Source organism: Natator depressus, chromosome 1 (genome assembly GCF_965152275.1).
Source record: "Natator depressus isolate rNatDep1 chromosome 1, rNatDep2.hap1, whole genome shotgun sequence".
Lineage (NCBI taxonomy): Eukaryota > Metazoa > Chordata > Testudines > Cheloniidae > Natator > Natator depressus.
The window spans coordinates 62,691,029-62,710,493 of record NC_134234.1 but is presented as its reverse complement, the minus strand read 5'-3'; the positions used below and the strand labels follow the sequence as shown (position 1 = coordinate 62,710,493).

The 19,465-nt window shown below is 40.0% G+C and overlaps 1 protein-coding gene across 2 annotated transcripts in view; it reads right to left on the bottom strand.

Annotated features, from left to right (window-relative positions):
* Window positions 1-3,296: 3,296 nt before the first annotated feature.
* The window catches only part of VWA8 (von Willebrand factor A domain containing 8), a 285,585-nt gene continuing 269,416 nt past the window's right edge, over window positions 3,297-19,465 (bottom strand). For both annotated transcript variants that reach the window (XM_074961437.1, XM_074961449.1), the window contains exons 43-45: window positions 9,359-9,457; window positions 7,225-7,463; window positions 3,297-4,742 (exon numbers count right to left, since the gene is read on the bottom strand). In XM_074961437.1, coding sequence (XP_074817538.1) covers window positions 4,634-4,742; window positions 7,225-7,463; window positions 9,359-9,457 — 447 coding nt within the window. In that variant the 3' untranslated portion in view covers window positions 3,297-4,633. The remainder of the gene's footprint in view (window positions 4,743-7,224; window positions 7,464-9,358; window positions 9,458-19,465) is intronic.

Sequence of the window (19,465 nt, the reverse complement as noted above, 5' to 3'; positions counted from 1 at the left end):
GCAAGAAAAGCACAACCTCTAGAGCGCTCACATTTGTCTGCAACCTGACAGCAGCTGTGAAGTTTATTTTACAGATACACAATAGCCCAATAAACTCCTGGATAAGAACCCAATTTTGAAGACAGGGGCCATACTGCAATTCAATAGCACTGCTCCTGTTGTATGTTTGTCTTTCCATTGATTGTTACAGCAGTGTATTAAATTAAGAAATTAAAATTTTACAAAGAAAGACTCTGAGCTATAGCATTACATACATAATGATTTCCAGGCATGTCCGCAAAGGAAACTAAGCTAGAGATGATAGATTGTAACGACATAAACTTCAAAATATGTAACTGAATGACTGATTGGGTCAATGAGACAAGGTGGGTGAGGTCATAACTTTTATTGGACCAACTTCTGTGGGTGAGAGAGACAAGCTTTCGAGCTTACACAGAGCTGAAGAAAAGCTGGTCTCTCTCACGCACAGAAGTTGGTCCAGTAAAAGATATGACCTCACCCACCTTGTCTCACTAATATCCTGTGACCAGCACAGCTACACCACCACTGCTGGAGTCAGTGTCAAGGATTAGCAACCTGCTCTTAATCTTTTCACGCTTTTATTTAGGCGCTTTATACTAACACAGGGCATTTTACAAGTAACGATACAAGGCTGCTTTAAGTTTTTAAATGTGCTTGTCTAATGCACTTTTCACATTCCAACAGAATACATTCTGTCCTCTTTTTATACCATTTGCTGCAGTATGCATCATAATCCTGATGGTAATAAATACATCAAACTGTCTCATGCTGCTTGAAATGAAAAACAACAAATAGTCAGTACGATTACACTTTATACACACAATCATTTAATGATTTTAAAGAAAACCAATTAAAAATTGCATTATTAGAGGTAGTTAAGATTACTTAAGCAAGGATGCTAATGACACATCAGTTGCAGTAAATCAGAACCCTACAATAACAAACAATAATATCCATGCAACGAAGCAATGGCAGTTCAGTAAATAATAGATTTGTTTCAAACTCCTAAGATGGTATAATTAACAGTGAGAAAAGGAGAAGTCATATGTCCTTTTAAGATACAATAAGTCTTATTAAATCAAATGGCAATTTAAGGGGATTGTTGGTACATGTGCTTTGGTGGACTCTGGAATGCTAAACAGGCAGTGCTGAAGTGAACAGCTAATCAAGATGTTTCTCATAATTGTTTTAATTAAATGCATATTTGAAAGCTCTGTCATGACTTAAGGACACAGAAGACCAGTGTGAGTTTGCTAAATTCTTCTATTAACTGGCTGAGCAGCAGAAATTTTTTTTGTAGATTCTAGAGGGAGGGGAAGAACAGCTGCTATTTTGATTTCTCAATGCCAGAGTGATGGATATTAAAGCAGGTGAGATATAGAAAGTCCAGATGGAATTTCTCATATTATAACAATGTAAAGGGACACTGTCAGGTCAACTATGTCCCAGAAGTGAGAGACATAAGTAAAAACCCTTCCAGAACCAACTGAAATCATTTAATGGTTTGGGGCAGGGGGTGGTGAGGGGAGGGGGGGGCAGCTGTCTTAAATTCCACCGGAAGATGCTTTTTAAAAAATTCCCTTGAAGTGTTTGGGTTGAAACTGATGCAGCATGTTGTTAGTACATGGAATCTGAAAATAAAATTGAATAGACACTGGCTGGAAACAAAATAAAACAAATATTTTCATTGTGTCAGGTGAAAGAACTGCACATAATTAAATAAACAGCATAAATAACTAGTACACTAGATTTTGAACATTTTTAATAATCTGCGGTGATGTGCGCTATACTTCTTGTAAACATGATATTTACCCTTGTCAGTCTCCTTTTTAAAATGTTAGTTCAAATTTAATCTAAACTACTCTACTGTGTCCCCAAAAGAAATACCATTAATCTCTATTGCAAAGTTAATGAGGTCACTGAAGTAAATGGAGTTACACCAGGGATGGATCTGTACAATCAAGTGGTCTACAGCAGTGCTTCTCAAGCTAGCTGATATGGGGGACCGGCAATTTTTTTTTCCAATGTGCGTGCAGACTGGCAGCCGATGGCTCGCAGACCGACACCAGTCCACGGACCACCACTTTGAGTAGCACTGGTCTACAGTACAGTAAGTACGATAAAATCTTTAGTTAATTTAAAAGGGAAAAGTATTTTCCTAACTGTAAGAATCTTTAAGGATAAAAGTAGAGTTTTGAGAAATTGCAAAAAGTTGAGTGCTAAGGAGTAATAATTCCATTTAGCACTGTTATACTTAGGGAGCTGTTATAAATACAATGAATGTATTTATAAGTCTGAGAAGCTTATATAATCATATTTTGACATGTGCAGGCAGTAACTGTGTGATTTGTTTTTTAATCCAGTCACAGAGTAGTATCCCAGTGATCTCTTCTCCTCAGGAAGCATAAGACAGTCCAGCTGGGTGTTGCTTTGATTGCCTGGCCAGTTTTTAAACTCATTTTGAATTAGGTTTATCTGTGGAGTTTAGTTTGAACAACTACTTCACAATATTGGGGAAAGACTTACTGCCATGGTATTAGGTATCTGGCAGAGGGGGCAATTTAATTTGGCTTTTCCACATCCCAGGTGAGTGCTCTAACCAACGGGCTAAAAGTTATAAAGTGGGAACCATGCCCACTGCCTCCTCCGGCTGGGTTTTGAGTGGGACATTTGAGCACTCCTACAGTAGCGGACCCTGCACATGATTTAGATGGCTGAATCCCAGTCTTCCCTGGTTTGTGACTTGCTTTAGGACTTGGGCAGGAAATCAGTGTTTGACCGCATGCCCAGAGGCAGAAATAGAGGGGCCTAGGGAACTTTTACCCTGAAATGTTAGGTGCTGAGTGAGTCTAGGCACCTACAGAGTTAGGCAGGAGTTTTCTGTATTGCAGTAGAGCCACACCTGGCACTTAGACACCTAGCTCCCAGAATGCCTCAGTCTTTGAGTTGCTGAGCACTCTTGACTGCCTTTGTACTTGAATGGAAGTTGAGGGTTCTCATCATCTTACAGGATTGGGTCCATAATGCTGCTGTGGGATTGACATGGTGGAAAATGGCAAGACTAGCAAAAATGCATTATGATACATTTAAAAACTGTGATGGTTTTGTAGAAATGAAGGAACAAACAGATTCTCTCTCATCACCCCTCATCCCTCCCAAACAGCATCTTTAATGTAGCTAGAAATGTTGTAGGAGTTAGGAATCTCATTTTTGCAGTGAAGTACCACAACTTCTAAGCATGATTGGAGACAGTGCTCTTTCCTGCATCTTTCAGCTCTTTATAATAATCAACCATGGGGCAAGAGTCTTTTTATTGGTGGTGATGAGAGCTAACAGTTACTCACGGTAGGATAGTGAATTCAATTTATTATGTATTCCAGTGTTCCCGAAGCACAGTGATTGCAAAAGTACTATTAGTTAGCCCATATATAGGGATTTTCATCTTCAAAGTGCTGTGCAAACTTCAACCAATTTAATTCTAAAGCAAGAGTTCCTGTTTGAGAATGTGGAAATGGGAGGAAAATACTTACAATAGAAAAGATGCAGAGTGAGAATGTTCTGCATTAAAAGAAGACCCCCAAACACAGATTTCCTACCAAAACAAAAACCACATACTTTTACTCTCTTGATCTATTTTTCCTTGTTACTTATTTTCTTCTTTATTAAAAGTGTTTTTCTGACACACAGATCTGCCCTCCAGCTCCACATTTTAGAAACCAAAACAGAACATGCAAAGAGCTCTTGAAGTGGAAGCAAAATGTAAAAAAACCATGAGCGCGTCCAGCCTCTGGGGGAAGAGGCCCTTTCCTAGGATTCCTGGCAACAGAGAAACTAGACGTCATCAACTGCTACCATGCAGTGGCAAAGTCATGGTGGTGCACCCTTTAGAAATGTTCATAGATGGGTCTTAGACCCCTTTCAACTCTGTCTTTCCAGGAAAAAATAATTTAACTTTTTTCTAGGGATTTTCACTACTCTGAGTTGTGTGCCAGATCCAATAATGTATGTTTATACTGCAATGTTCTGAGCTTCCACACCATTCTATTGTTCCTGACATCCAACAGCAAAGGTCAGATGCAGATCAGGACGAGCAGTCTTGTTCGAATGTGCAGTTACTTGCATTTCTAATTCTGAACACAGCACACACAACAGGGGGTAGATTAGCTGTGTCCGACTTGCACATTGCTGTATAACTTGGTATTCAACCCCAAGAAACACTGATAATAAAATCGAGTAAAATGATGCTGTCCCAAAGAGCTGCTGGCAATATATCAGCCAGAATGGTCACAAACAATCTGTTATCTGTCCCTCTGTTCGTTGGTCACAGATATTCTGTGCACTACATCACCCCCCTTGTACTCTCTTACCCCTCTGAATGCAGAACTTTAAGTCACCTGATGGCTATGCTGTACGATTTCACCAAAAATCTAAGCTACACAGTGTTATTTTTGGTATTTTGATTAAGCGACTGTAATATTTCAATACGAAAATTATATTTATCAGTTTTATAGTTCTTATCTTCAACAGGAGCTAATTTTGTCTTTCACCAGGCAGCTTGTTTCTGAATTGTGTTTGTTACAATGTCTAATTATTTAATAGTAACAGGAACTTCTTAGGCACTGGACAACATGGTGGATGTAAAGATCTGCTGCAAGATTTGGGGGATCTGCTTGGTATCCAGGGCAATAAAAGACCGGCCTGCTGGTAGCATCTTCTGCAGCCTAGGGATCAGAATGGGGGAAAAAAAGAATTACCATTGCAAATTATGTTTCTGACAGCAAACCAAAGAGTCCTGAGAGTTCCTTAAGAAAGGATGTTTTTACTTTTGAATACCTTGCTGATACATGCCATTCACACTGCGGCACTATGCAATTAAAAGCTTGGGAAAGCAGCAGTGCAAGGAAACACTGAAAGCGGTTATGTCACAGAGGTCTTTTCAGCAAGACAACTGACCTGTTTCTACAGATTTCCATTCCTTTGTTATGGTCACTGTTTCTGGTGTGTGAAAATCTCTGCTGAGATTAAGGTACCAGTGACCAAACAAGGTATTAGCACAGCTGATCTTCTAGAAACAACTAAAAACTCACTCTCTGAGGGGGATCATTTAGTTCATTTAAAAATGTTACTGTGCTAACCTGGCAAAGTGTTTGGGAAACTTTAACTCCACCCCACAGAAACTACTGATTTTATCTGAAGTTTTATATATTGGCTATAAATGTGCGGTTGATACTTCAGCTTCTAGCCTTGGTTAAATTGAATTCATGTTTTTCTACAGCTGCTAGCCCGAGGCCTAAGGTAGTCAGCCTTGTACATTTTTATTCAAAGCTTTTAATAGTACACAAGATGTACATAACAAAATTCACATCACTAATATTTAATCAGCAGTTTTGGTGTATACTGTTTCACTGATTTTTTAAAACAAGTTTTAATTTATATTTGTGTCCCACTGTCATTTCCCTATAGACTATAAACTCAATCCCAGAGATAGCCCATTTGAAATGAAAATATAAGCCATGTGGAAAGAAAAATGAATAAAAACAACTCCCTTCCCGCCTTCCCACCCAAAATTATATTTTAAAGGAAAGCTTTGCTTAATTATGCACATACATGCAGTTGTATTTCAGTGACACTGTGTCATATACATATTCCATATCTAGTAAATTGGTCAAACTGATAACCTCTTTTCCTCATGGATGAATGTGAATGATGAACCCATTTTTCCAGTCAGAAAAATAAAACTCAATCTCCAATAATATTTCAAAATAGGAGCTCTTTATGGGGAACACAAACAATAGATTGATGGAACCTGCAGAAACTCAATGAACAGCAACCACTGTGCAGCTGCATGTTCCAAACTTTTTAAAATTATACCACATGCTGTGGCCTAACTCCTTCTGGGCTTGATCCTATCACCCTTTCAGTCAATGACTTTTTTTTTTAAAGCAGAATTGGCCCTTTAACATTAGTGGTAACTGGCACATGTTTATGATAGAGATAATAGCTTTGAATCGTATGTACCGGTGACTGGGCAGCAGATGCAGAAGGTTGGTTTGTATAAAAGTTCTCTGTCTCCCCTGTACCATCTCAAGCTATGATTAGGGCCCCACCAAATTCCCAGGCATGAAAAACATGTCACGGACTGTGATAGCTGATTTCCCACCATGAAATCTGGTCTTTTGTGTGTTTTTACCCTATACTATACAGATGGCACAGGCCAGACCAGCGTTTCTCAAATTGGGGATCCTGACCGAAAAGGGAGTTGCTGGGGGGTCGCAAGGTTATTTTAGCGGGATAGGGGTATTGCCACCCTTAACTTCTGCACTGCCTTCAGAGCTGGGCAGCTGGAGAGTGGCGGCTGTTGGCCAGGTGCCCAGCTCTGAAGGCAGTGTCAATGCAGACGTAAGGGTGGCAATACCATACCAGGCCACCCTTATGTCTGCACTGCTGCTGGCGGTGGCTCTGCCTTCAGAGCTGGGATCCTGGCTAGGAGCTGCCGCTGTCCAGCTCTGAAGGCAGCGCCACCGCCAGCATCAGCACAGAAGAAAGGGTAGCAGTACCGCGACCCCCTCTACAATAACCTTGCGACCCCTGCACAACTCCCTTTTGGGTCAGGACGCCGACAATTACAACACCGTGAAATTTCAGACTTTAATAGCTGAATTCATGAAATTTACAATTTTTAAAATCCTATGACCATGAAATTGACCAAAATGGACCGTGAATTTGTTAGGGCCCTAGTTATGATATAGGCTATGTGTATATATATGTGTGTGTGTATGTCTATATATATATATCTCAGAAATATAGTTAGTAGTTAGTCTATATACATGTATTTTTAACTCCCTCATTAGGGAAGAGTCCACGGGTGCCGATTTGTGGCCAAAAGCTTAATTCCGTAGTGGATTTATGCCTTTGAAAGCCGCTATCTTGGAGCCAGAGAACTGAATGGACTCCCTCTTGATGCCACCAATGTCTTGAACTGGCTGGAAAAAGTTGCTAATAAGTAGCATAAGGCCTGTGCTGTCACCACTGCTCATCAAACAACATGGGACAAGAATCAAATCTTACTGACCTGTCACTTAGAGCAGAACACTGCTTGTTGCTTGGTCATTGCACCGACATACATTTTTCTGAAAGCACTCTTTAGAGTCATGGAAAAGGCAAATCATTGTATTTTTCAGGGACTAGCAGCAATATATTTACCTGTCTGCCTGGTCTCCTAAGGATCCTATGAATATGGCAAAAGCATTAACTTGAGGGTTGATGGTCAAGGTTTGGGCAAATCTTGCTGGTGGGATACCATATCGTTCAAGGTTTGCATCGCTTAAAACTATGACAAAATATTCGTCAGCCTCTTCTTTAGCAATTTCACGAACAGCATGCTCCGTCCCTTCCAGGGTATGGTCTCCGCTCATACAGAATTGAGCATGGGCGTGCATTATCTGGGTACACAACAAAATCAAAAGGAAATGTAGAGAGAGAACTATTCCAAATAAAACACACATTCTAGCTGGTATGAAAGGGAGCAAACATTCTTCTAAGCCATATTAAGTGAAACGCATTTATTAATGTGCATCCTGCTCCAGATTTTAGAGAATATGCAGCATTTTAGGATTCAGTCAAAGGTTCGTTTCACTCAGTACAACCATAAATTCTTAAAATCCAGTTTGCAATGTCAGAACTAGAAAAATCACATGGAGGGAATTTGGCTTTCAGAACTAGAGAGTGAAGAAGTAAAACACTATGGTAGGCTGGAGATTGGGTTTCCCCATTGCTATAGATCTGAGGGAGAATACCCTGACCAAATCCCATCTGTTCATAATGTATATTAGACTAATGGACTTCAGAATGAAGTGTTATTGCCAAATATAAGACTCATGATCAGATTAAAGAATTTTGTGGCCCTATGCACTGTGGAAATTGGGGCCTCCCACCTTTCTTAAAGTGCTTTCGTCCCATACATGCCACCCCCCCGCCACAAATCGCAGAATGCCCCTCTCTCCCCACCCCACACACAGAATGCCCCTCCTATCCTACATATACCTACAACCCTTCACCACCCCACTTATCCTGACAGCCCCCCCCCACATCCCAGCAGCCCTAACATGCATTCCACTCCGCAGGCCCCAATATTCTACACTTACCCCATAGCCCACCAACAACTCTCCCCAGCTCCTCACCACTGCCGTCCGACTCAATGCTCCCATCCCAGGCTAGGGCAGCTCCTCTCAATCCCAGTCGCCCAGCTCCGCTCCCTCCCCTTTCCCAGCCGACGTGCACACGGCCCTGAACTGCTCAGGTCTGGCCCAGCTACTCCTCCATCATGACAGAGGGGTGTCTGCCCCAAATCTGAGTGAGTGACGTCGTGACCTGGTGCACAAGGTGGCTGCAACACCCAATTTTGTTTTTGTTTGGTGGTCGGGGACCTCTTTCAGTGGGGCTCCGTGAAAGTGCCACAAGTGAACATTGGTTAATCCGGGCCCACTCATGGTGACAAAATAGACTTTAAAATTATTTAAACGTATGGTTTACAAAACAAGAGAGAAATGTGTTATTCTGCAATGGAGAATATGGAGGACAAAGCCATTTCCTATGCAAAAGCTAGGGAGTTTGGTCAATGGAAAACCCAGTTCTCCTAGTCTAATAAAACTGCCTATTTCTGGGGGGGGAAAAAACAGAAAAAAAAACCTTCATAAGAGACACACTGATTTAGAAAACAAAGATTTTCCCGTGAAACTGCCAGTTTAAATATAGAGTTCCATAGTGCCATTCTGTTAATTAGTTAAATTCTACGTTATATTCAGATTTTCTGCTGCTTTGATGTAGCAAAGGTTTCCTAATTACATTGACAGTACATGTTCGCTTCGCGATGATGGTTTAACACCTTTTCAGTCTAGGAGTTTACATATTCTTACTGCTATTACAGCACTTTATGGCTTCCAAGCACTGTACAAACAAATATTAAGGATCACCCCTTGAGTTTCACTCACCAGTGGCTACATGTTAACAATAATATTTTTTATTAACGGAGAGCTTTCCATGTAGCTGTACCAACTGATCAGTGTGTATGGAACTTCCTATAATCATTAATGGACTGTTTAGGACATAGATCCCAAAGAGATGCATCCTTATTCTATTACTATGGCACAGGTTTTTTAAAAGTCAAAAAGTTTTTTCCCCAGCTTCGTGTTTACATACATGACTCCTCATATCCCTCCTTCGCCTCCCTTCCAGCAACTTCCCTCTCTTTACTTTTTCTATTCTGTGACCTGTAGGAACTTATCCTCAGCATTTTAGAATCCTTGATTATCCAGAGCTATTTATTAAGAGGATTTACCTTAATAATCTCTAATCTTTGTTTATTGTTCTTGGGAACTTTGTCACTCCCAACCAATGCAATGTTGAAGCCATCTCCTGAATGTCCAACGATATCGTACTGCAGGAAAGAGAATTAAAGAGTAATCTGTTAAGAATAAGGAGTGACTGCTGACTCAGAATGACATGAGGTCTGATCAAAGGCAATTTGCTTTTAACTAAAAGATAAATACTGACTGCAGTTTACATTTATGATCAGTTTAAAGGAACTGACCACAATTTCTCACTACCACTAAAACACTTTTGCAAGATAAAATTGCCCAAACTAATGAAAATAAGCATCAGTAACTCATTATATTTCTTGGGTCTGATTCTGACTCATTCCACCAGTTTTACAGTGGTGTTAAGTGAGATTAGAACCTTAGCTTTTCACACTGCCCATTTTATCTGTAGAGTTACAATTTACTCTCTTCTCCCTGCAATCTAGCACACAAGAAGTGGATTGTTAAAGAGTAGCTCTGATGTTTGAAAAGCTGTTTATGTGACCTCCGTTCTGATCTGAAAAAAAAAAAAGTGTTACATGCTATTTTTTAAAATCCATCCTTCACTTTTTAGGTCTGCACAATAGATCAAAACCTATGGCTGGAAATACCCAGAGGGGTGAGTTCCAAGAGCCCCATTATGTTTTCTGATTTTTAATAACGATAATAATAGGATTGCATTCAGCATACTTTGGGCTTAGTAGAGAAACAAATCCAGTCCAATAATGGTCACACGGTGAAAGCACAGTGCTCAGTATTCAATACTGTATCGCTTCCAAAAATTATATATATTTTGTCCAAAACAATATGGGTTACTTTCTAAATTACATAAAGTGCAGAGATGAGGTTCTCTTGGGTTTAAGGTCATATGACTCTTTCATAATGTACTATCTCTTTGGATCTGGACCTTCTGATTTCTTCCCCAGATGGCTGTTCTGACACTGATGTTAGCGTACCAACTTTAAGGGTTTCAGAGCAGCAGCCGTGTTAGTCTGTATCCGCAAAAAGAAAAGTGGCACCTTAGAGACTAACAAATTTATTTGAGCATAAGCATTCGTGAGCTACAGCTCACTTCATCGAGCTGTAGCTCACGAAAGCTTATGCTCAAATAACTTTAAGGGGGTATTCCATATTTGCTGCCTGGGAATACCAGCCTGCTGCTTAGCATAAGTCAATAATGAATGAGTCTTTCACTCTGAAGCTACTAGGTTCAACTTGAATTTAGATGATTTGTGAAAATAGGCTTTGAGTAGCTCCTAGTCCATACATCACAAAATCAAGTCACAGTTCGGTTCCTGTATGAGAAAGGTCCATGACTAGTGTCTATGGGCAACTGCAGGCCAAGGCAAAAAGGTATCTGAAAAACTACTTGGAAGCTTGAGCACCTGGCTGCAGTAGGACTGACTTAATCAATGCTATTAGTCTCACACTTTAAGAATCATTAGCACAAAAAGGCTTACGAAAGCAGCTTCCCAAATAACAACTATTATAAACGGAAGTCAAATGCAGAACATCTTGGCCTTCTGTTTATCTTTCAGTGTCTGGCAGCAGACAATGCTTTTTCTCATGAATGCCATTGGGAGAAAAGATTAAGTAAGAATTAAGAACTTTGGGTGTGACCCTGGTGGAGGTTTTTTTTGTTTTTTTTTTTTAACCACAGTGCAAGTTAGCCTCACACATTAGCCTCACAAGCATGGCTGCACACACAAGGGAGATTATAAAGAGGCTATAAACATAAAAAATTCAGTAATAATGGGGGATTATCAACATGGGTACATGTCACCTCAGGATGGGATGCAGAGATAAAGTTTCATGACACCTTAAATGACTGCTTCTTGGAGCAGATAGTCTTGGAACCCACAAGAGGAGAGGCAATTCTTGATTTAGTCTTAAGTGGAGCACAGGTCTGGTCCAAGAGGTGAATATAGCTGACCCACTTGGTTAATAGTGACCCTACATAATAAAATGTAGCATCTCTGGGGGGAGGGAGAACACCAAAGCAGCCCACCATGGTAGCAATTAATTTCAGAAAGGGAACCTACACAAAAATGAGGACATTAGTTAAACAGAAATTTAAAGGTACAGTGCCAAAAGTGAAATCTCTGCAAGTTGCATGGAAACTTTTTAAAGACACCATAATAGAGGCTCAATTTAAATATATATCCCAAATTTAAAAACACAGGAAGAGGACGAAAAAAGTGCCATTCTGGCTAAACAACAAAAAAGTAAAAGTAAAAGTAAAAGAAGCAGTTAGAGGCAAAAGGGCATCTTTTAAAAAGTGGAAGTTAAATCCTAACGAGGAAAATAGAAAGGAGCATAAACTCTGGCAAATGAAGTGTAAAAATATAATTAGGAAGGCCAAAAAAGAATTTGAAGAACAGCTAGCCAAAGACTCAAAAAGTAACAGCAAAAAATGTTTAAGTACATCAGAAGCAGGAAGCCTGCTGAACAACCAATGGGGCCACTGGACGATCAAGATGCTAAAGGAGCGCTCAAGAGAGATAAGGCAATTGTGGAGAAACTAAATGAATTCTTTGCATCAATCTTCGTGGCTGAGGATGTGAGGGAGATTTCCAAACTTGACAAATCTGAGGAACTGTCCCAGCTTGAGGTGTCATTAGAGGAGGTTTTGGAACAAACTGATTAACTAAACAGTAATAAGTCACCAGGACCAGATGGTAGTCACCCAAGAGTTCTGAAGGAACTCAAATGTGAAATTGCAGAACTACTAACTGTGGTATGTAACTTATCATTTAAATCAGCTTCTGTACCAGATGGCTGGAGGATAGCTAATGTGACACCAATTTTAAAAAAACACTCCAGAGGTGATTCCGGCAATTCCAGGCCAGTAAGCCTAACTGCAGTACCATGCAAATTGGTTGAAACTATAGTAAAGAACAGAATTATCAGACACATAGATGAACACGATTTGTTGGGGAAGAGTCAACATGGTTTTTGTAAAGGGAAATCATCCCTCACCAATCTACTAGATTTTTTTGAGGGGGTCAACAAGCATGTGGACAAGGGGGATCTAGTGGATAAAGTGTACTTAGATTTTCAGAAAGCCTTTGACAAGGTCCCTCACCAATAGCTCTTAAGCAAAGGAAGCTGTTATGGGATCAGAAGGAAAGTCCTCTTATGGATCAATAATAAGTTAAAAGATAGGAAACAAAGGGTAGGAATAAATGGTCAGTTTTCACAATGGAGAGAGGTAAATAGTAGTGTCCCCCAAGGGTACCAGTACTATTCAACATATTCATAAAAGATCTGGAAAAAGGGGTAAACAGGGAGGTGGCAAAATTTGCAGAGGATACAAAACTACTCAAGATAGTTAAGTCCCAGGCAGACTGTGAAGAGCCACAAAGGGATCTCACAAAACTGGATGTCTAGGCAACAAAATGGCAGATGAAATTCAGTGTTGATAAATGCAAAGTAATGCACATTGGAAAACATAATCCCAACTATACATATAAAATGATAGGGTCTAAATTAGCTTTTGTCATTCAAGAGAGAGATCTTGGAGTCATCGTAGATAGTTCTCTGAAAACATCCACTCAATATGCAGAGGCATTTAAATGATTAGGGGTATGGAACAGCTTCTACGTGAGGAGAGATTAATAAGAGGCTGGGAATTTTTGGCTTGGAAAAAAGACGAGTAAGGGGGGATATGATAGAGGTCTATAAAATCATGACAGGTGTGGACAAGAAGAACAGAGAAGTGTTGTTCACTCCTTCTCATAACACTAGAACTAGGAGCCACTAAATTAAATTAATAGGCAGCGGTTTAAAACAAACAAAAGGAAGTATTTCTTCATACAACACACAGTCAACCTGTGGAACTCTTTGCCAGAGGATGTTGTGAAGGCCAAGACTATAACAGGGTTAAAAAAAGAACTAGATAAATTCCTGGAGGATAGGTCCATCAATGGCTATTAGCCAGGATGGGCAGGGATGCAAAACTATGCTCTGAAGTGTCCCTAGCCTCTGTTTGCAAGAAGCTGGGAATGGGTGACAGAGGATGGATTACTTGATGATTACTTGTTCTGTTCATCCCTTCTTAAGCACCTGGCATTGCCCACTGTGGGAATACAGTATACTGTGCTAGATGGACTATTAGTCTGACCCAGTATGGCCGTTCTTATGTTCTCTTTAAAGTTGATTTACAGCCCATGTGTGTTACAGCACAAATCAAATAGCCCAGTAATGCTTAAATTGGTGCAAGCTTCATTGACTTAATTGATTATTGCACTACTTGGTGCTGAATTTTCTAATACCATCGGATGCTCTGTGAAAGGTTTTGCTCTGGGTATACAAACTGCAAAACACAAGTCTCCCTAAATATCATCTTTTAGTTCATTACTTTTCTTCAGAAGTTAGTAAAAGTTCATTCCACTCTGCTGTTAAATACAGCACATACTGTGTTGTTGCTACTGTGCAATTCAGAAAGTGTGCGTGAAATGAGAAAAATGTCATCTTCCACTGCTGCTACCGCACTCTGCACCAAGATGTAGCTTTTTTCAAAGCAGTAAGGAAAAATGAAAGGCCATGTGTGTTGAATGGAAAATGTATTACAAATCAGACAGGCTTTTGCTGGAAGGAATACCAGCTTCCAAATCCCCTCCTATTCTGGACAACACTAAATATACCCTTTAATATTTTTATTTAGCCTGCCACCCGCTTCACTTTAAAAAAGAAATTATGCTGCCAAGCATCACAGAACATTTCTCCTTTTTCCTCTTCCACTTAAATGGCACTGCCTCTAATGTCAGCTTCTCAGCTGTGGCCTCCCGGATTGTGTATACAAAATGTGTAATGCTCCCTTTTAATATCACTATAAATCAAAAACTTAAGGCGTTTCCCCAACAATTATATAGCTTGCAGTTCATGGAATCATTTCTGAAGTTTTCTGAAACCCTCATAAAACCTAGTCTAATAACAGAGTTATGGCTCTTGATCTAAAACCATAGGACTTTGTACTTTATGTAAAGCACAGAACTAACGTCCATCTTAGGAGCTATTGCATTTTCAAATAGGTTCACCATGTAAGATGGACAACACTAGAAAAGATGCTGTAATAATTTCAAATCTGCAAAATGACTGTTATTATAATATGTATCCTGGCATTTGCAATGTGAAAAGGGTAGATGGATATGCAGGTGCACCTTTTGCATGCACGATTTAGGAGTAGCCTTTAAAAATGTGACCTCCTGGAGTACCACACAGTTAGCAGTGGTAGTAACATTTATTAAACGCCAACAAGGAGCTCAGCCACTTACAGGACAATTGGACACAGAACGATGCATGTTACCTTCCCCAAGAAGCTTAGAATCTAAATAGACAGCACAGAATGCACTGAGAGACTTGGAAGAAGGTTCAGTTTTAGAGCTTCATTCTCCTCTCTCCCACACATTTAATATGTTGAGTTAGAGGCTAAGCCCTTGTGAGATGCATAGAAGAGGTGATTTTGGAGGAGGAATTTAAAAGATGGCAGTTAATTTAGACCAACTGATTCCCTGATCGTAGAAAGAGTCTCCCTTCTCTTCCTCTCTGAACAAGGCTGTCCCTATGAGAACTGGAAACAAATAGCCACCTTGGGCATAAAGGCGAACAGACAGACAAGAAATGTCCATTGTCACTCTTCTAACCTTAAATGGATCACTACCATATTGTCTGTCTTGGAGCAACCACACTGTGCATTTTTAGTTCTTGCCCCTTGATAAAGTGAAGTAGCAGAGAAAAAAAAAGTGAGTCTACTTCATGTATCATGTAATCAATATGTCAGGCCTAAAAACTAATCTGACAACAAGGAAATCCTTGTCTCATGGGATGGTGACCAAAAGGGTAATATATATGTATTGAGAAAGCACAGTGAAGAAGGGAAAAAAGTTCCCTGATTCAGTCCCCTTTTCAGCAGAGAACTAATTAAAGCACAAGAACAAAAAGTGGGCACAGGCTGGCGAGTGGTTTTAAGCAGTCAAAAATAGAACTTTAATAACAGGAGCAGAGAATTTCAATATGTAATCAGTTCTGAACATTTTGCTTATACTGCTGCTTCACAGATCCGCCAGACCTTGCACCAGAAACTCCTAAAATCTGCTCTTAAATGGCTGCTCCTCTGAGAGATTAATCCAGTGGTTTTCAACCTTTTTTCATTTGCAGACCCCTAAAAAATTTCAGTTGGAGGTGGGGATCCCTTTGGAAATCTTAGACATAGTCTGTAAACCCCCAGGGGCCCAGGGACCACAGGTTTGAAAACCATTGCATTAGTCTACAACAGGAAGAGGTATCAGCAAGTACCTCTGAAGGTCAACAAATTCTGTCAAACCAAGTTATGGGAAGGGCGTGGGGAAAGGTGGAGGGATAAGAGAGAAAAGAAGAGAGTGAAGGCCATTTAACTCTTGCCTCTAGAGAAGTAAAGTAGCAGAGGGAAAAAACTGTGAGTCTACTTCATTTATCATATAATCAGTAAGTCAGGCTACAATTCCCAAACACTCTAAAAACTAGTCTGATAACAAGGAAACCTTTGTCTCATGGAAGAGAGATAAAAGGATAGTATGTATGGGGGAAGCACAGTTAGCTCAACAAGAGTTAGCTCAACTGTGGCTGGGTGCACCCACTGCCCTACAATTTCATGGGTCCAAGGCTCCCCCATTGCCCATTTGGGTCAACTCTGCTGGTCAGTGCAATGTGAGGCCATTTCCCCTCATTGCCAACTTTGGAGAGAACAGCACTAGTGATGACACTGGTCTTCTGCAGACCTTATGCTCCAGTTGTGTCTAGTTCTTATGAAGCAGCAGAGAGAGAAATGGAGAAAGAATAATATCTCACTTGTCCCAGATAAGAGCTGCTCTAATTCAAGATGGGTCCAGCTGGGGCAGAATCAGGGAGCTATATCTAGCTCCCTGACACCACCTCCATTCTCCTATACTGAACAGAGATCTGATGCACGGGAGAACTGAGCTAAGGTCCAACTGAAGTGCAGCAGACATAATGGAAGAGGAGAATGCCTCCTTGGTGTGCCACAAATTTCCAATATCCTATCCACCACTATTATGTTAAGTATAAAATGAGCCTTGCAGTTCTTTACGAGAGTGGCAATTGTCACAACTAATAACTGTGTTCCGTTTTTGTGTGACTGTTTTTATAACCATTAAATTGGTTGTTAAATGGGTGACCAATACTACAATTAACTACACTTTTAACTATTTATATGGCCAAATATGTGGCTTGGCCCTATGCATTAGGGGACATGCCCAGCCAACTGAAATTATTTCTGAATACGAGGTGATGATCTGTAACCCACAGAGCGGGATCTGAGATTTTTAAGGCCAGAAGACAGCATTGCAATCATCTAGTTGGACTTCTTGCATAGCAGAGGTTATAAAACCTTGTCCAGTAATTTCTGCACCAAGGCACCGTTATTTCTGTTTAGGCTACAGCCTATGTTTTAGAAAGAAATCCAGCCTTTAAATCTAGACTTCAGGTGACAGAGAATCCAACATATGCCTTGGGAAGTTGTTTCAATGATTTATTGCTCTCACTCTTAAAAATGTGCACTTTCTTTGTAGTCTGAATTTGTCTAATCTAGTAGAAAAAGGTGTAACAAAATCCAATGGTTGCAAGCTGATGATAACAAGCCATCTACTATCGGAAATCACTTCTCCATATAGGCACTTGTAGATCTCTTAACCTTCTCTTGGACAAAATGACTGAGCTTCTAAAATCTCTATCAGGAACATTCTCCAGACCCTGTACTCGTTCTTGTAGCTCTTTTCTGAACCCTTTCCTAATTTTTGGAAGTGTGGACATCAGAACTGACAAAATATTCCAGTAATGGTCTCACTAATGCTGTACACAGAGGTCATCCCACCTCTCTACTCCTATATGTTATTCCTCTGTTTATGCATTCAGTGATGGCGTTTGTCCTTCTAGCTAGAGCACTGCATTGAGAACTCATATTTAGTTGGTTAACTACCATTACCCTAAATCCTTTTCCATGTCCCTGCTTTCCAGGATACTGACTCCTATCATGTAAGTGCGACCTACATTTGTTGTTCCTAGATGTATGGCCTTGCATTTGGCTGTATTAAATGAGCCCACCTTACCAAGCGATCCAGATGATTGCTCTCCATACCTGACCTACCCCTATCATTGTTTACCACTCTACCAATTCTTGTGTCATCTATTTTGCCAACAATGATTTTATATTTTTCTTCTGATATAAGGGAACTAACCAAGTACCAAAATTTAGAGGAGATGGCAACAAAAACTGGAACAAAGAAAAAAATTCTGGATCCTTAAATTGAAGACATTTGCAACTCAGGGTTTAAGGGTAACCAGCAAAGGAAAAAATAGGCTTTGTCTTTTAAAAATTTCTTTACCTTGATTAATGAAGGCCTGAAAGTTTGTTTTTCCTTGTTTCTTACATCAGAAATTCAAATCTTGTTTTGTCATTTCCCAGAAGATGCTATGGAAGACTGGTAAGATTATGCCACCAGAGAAGCTATGTAAATAGGCTTAGGAGGAGTCCATTTTTATGGATAAATGTCGTAAATGTAAATTTCACCATACACACACAAACCCACTGCACATTATTTCCTTTGATTGTAACTGAAATTTATGGATGGGCAAAATAAGAACATAAGAACAGCCATACTGGGTCAGACCAAAGGTCCATCCAGCCCAGTATCCTATCTAGTGACAGAGGCCAATGCCAGGTGTCAGAGGGAGTGAACCTAACAGGTAATAATCAAGTAATCTCTGTCCTGACATCCATCTCCATCCTCTGACAAACACAGGCGAGGGACACCATTCCTTACCCATCCTGGCTAACAGCCATTAATGGACTTAACCTCCATGAATTTATCCAGTTCTCTTTTAAACCCTTTTATAGTTCTAGCCTTCACAACCTCCTCAGGCAAGGAGTTCCACAGGTTGACTGTGCGCTGAGTGAAGAAGAACTTCCTTTTATTTGTTTTAAACCTGCTGCCCATTAACTTAATTTGGTGGCCCCTAGTTCTTATATTATGGGAACAAGTAAATAACTTTTCCGTATTCACTTTCTCCACACCACTCATGATTTCATATACCTCTATCATATCCCCCCTTAGTCTCCTCTTTTCCAAGCTGAAAAGTCCTAGTCTCTTTAATCTCTGCTCATATGGGACCTGTTCCAAACCCCTAATCATTTTAGTTGCCCTTCTCTGAACCTTTTCTAATGTTAGTATATCTTTTTTGACATGAGGGGACCACATCTGTACGCAGTATTCAAGATGTGGGCGTACCATGGATTTATATAAGGGCAATACGATATTCTTTGTCTTATTCTCTATCCCTTTTTTAATGTTTCCTAACATCCCATTTGTTTTTTTGACTGCCGCTGCACACTGCGTGGCCGTCTTCAGAGAACTATCCACGATGACTCCAAGATCTTTCTCCTGATTCGTTGTAGCTAAATTAGCCCCCATCATATGGTATGTATAGTTGGGGTTATTTTTTCCAATGTGCATTACTTTACATTTATCCACATTACATTTCATTTGCCATTTTGTTGCCCAATCACTTAGTTTTGTGAGATCTTTTTGAAGTTCTTCACAGTCTGCTTTGGTTTTAACTATCTTGAGCAGTTTAGTATAATCTGAAAACTTTGCCACCTCACTGTTTACCCCCTTTTCCAGATCATTTATGAATAAGTTGAATAGGATTGGTCCTAGGACTGACCCTTGGGGAACACCACTAGTCACCCCTCTCCATTCTAAAAATTTACCATTTATTCCTATCCTTTGTTCCCTGTCTTTTAACCAGTTCTCACTCCATGAAAGGATCTTTCCTCTTGTCCCATGACAACTTAATTTACTTAAGAGAATTTGGTGAGAGACCTTGTCAAAGGCTTTCTGGAAATCTAAGTACACTATATCCACTGGATCCCCCTTGTCCACATATTTGTTGACCCTCTCAAAGAACTCTAATAGATTAGTAAGACATGATCTCCCTTTACAGAAACCCTGTTGAGTTTTGCGTAACAGTTTATGTTCTTCTATGTGTCTGACAATTTTATTCTTTACTATTGTTTCAACTAATTTGCTCGG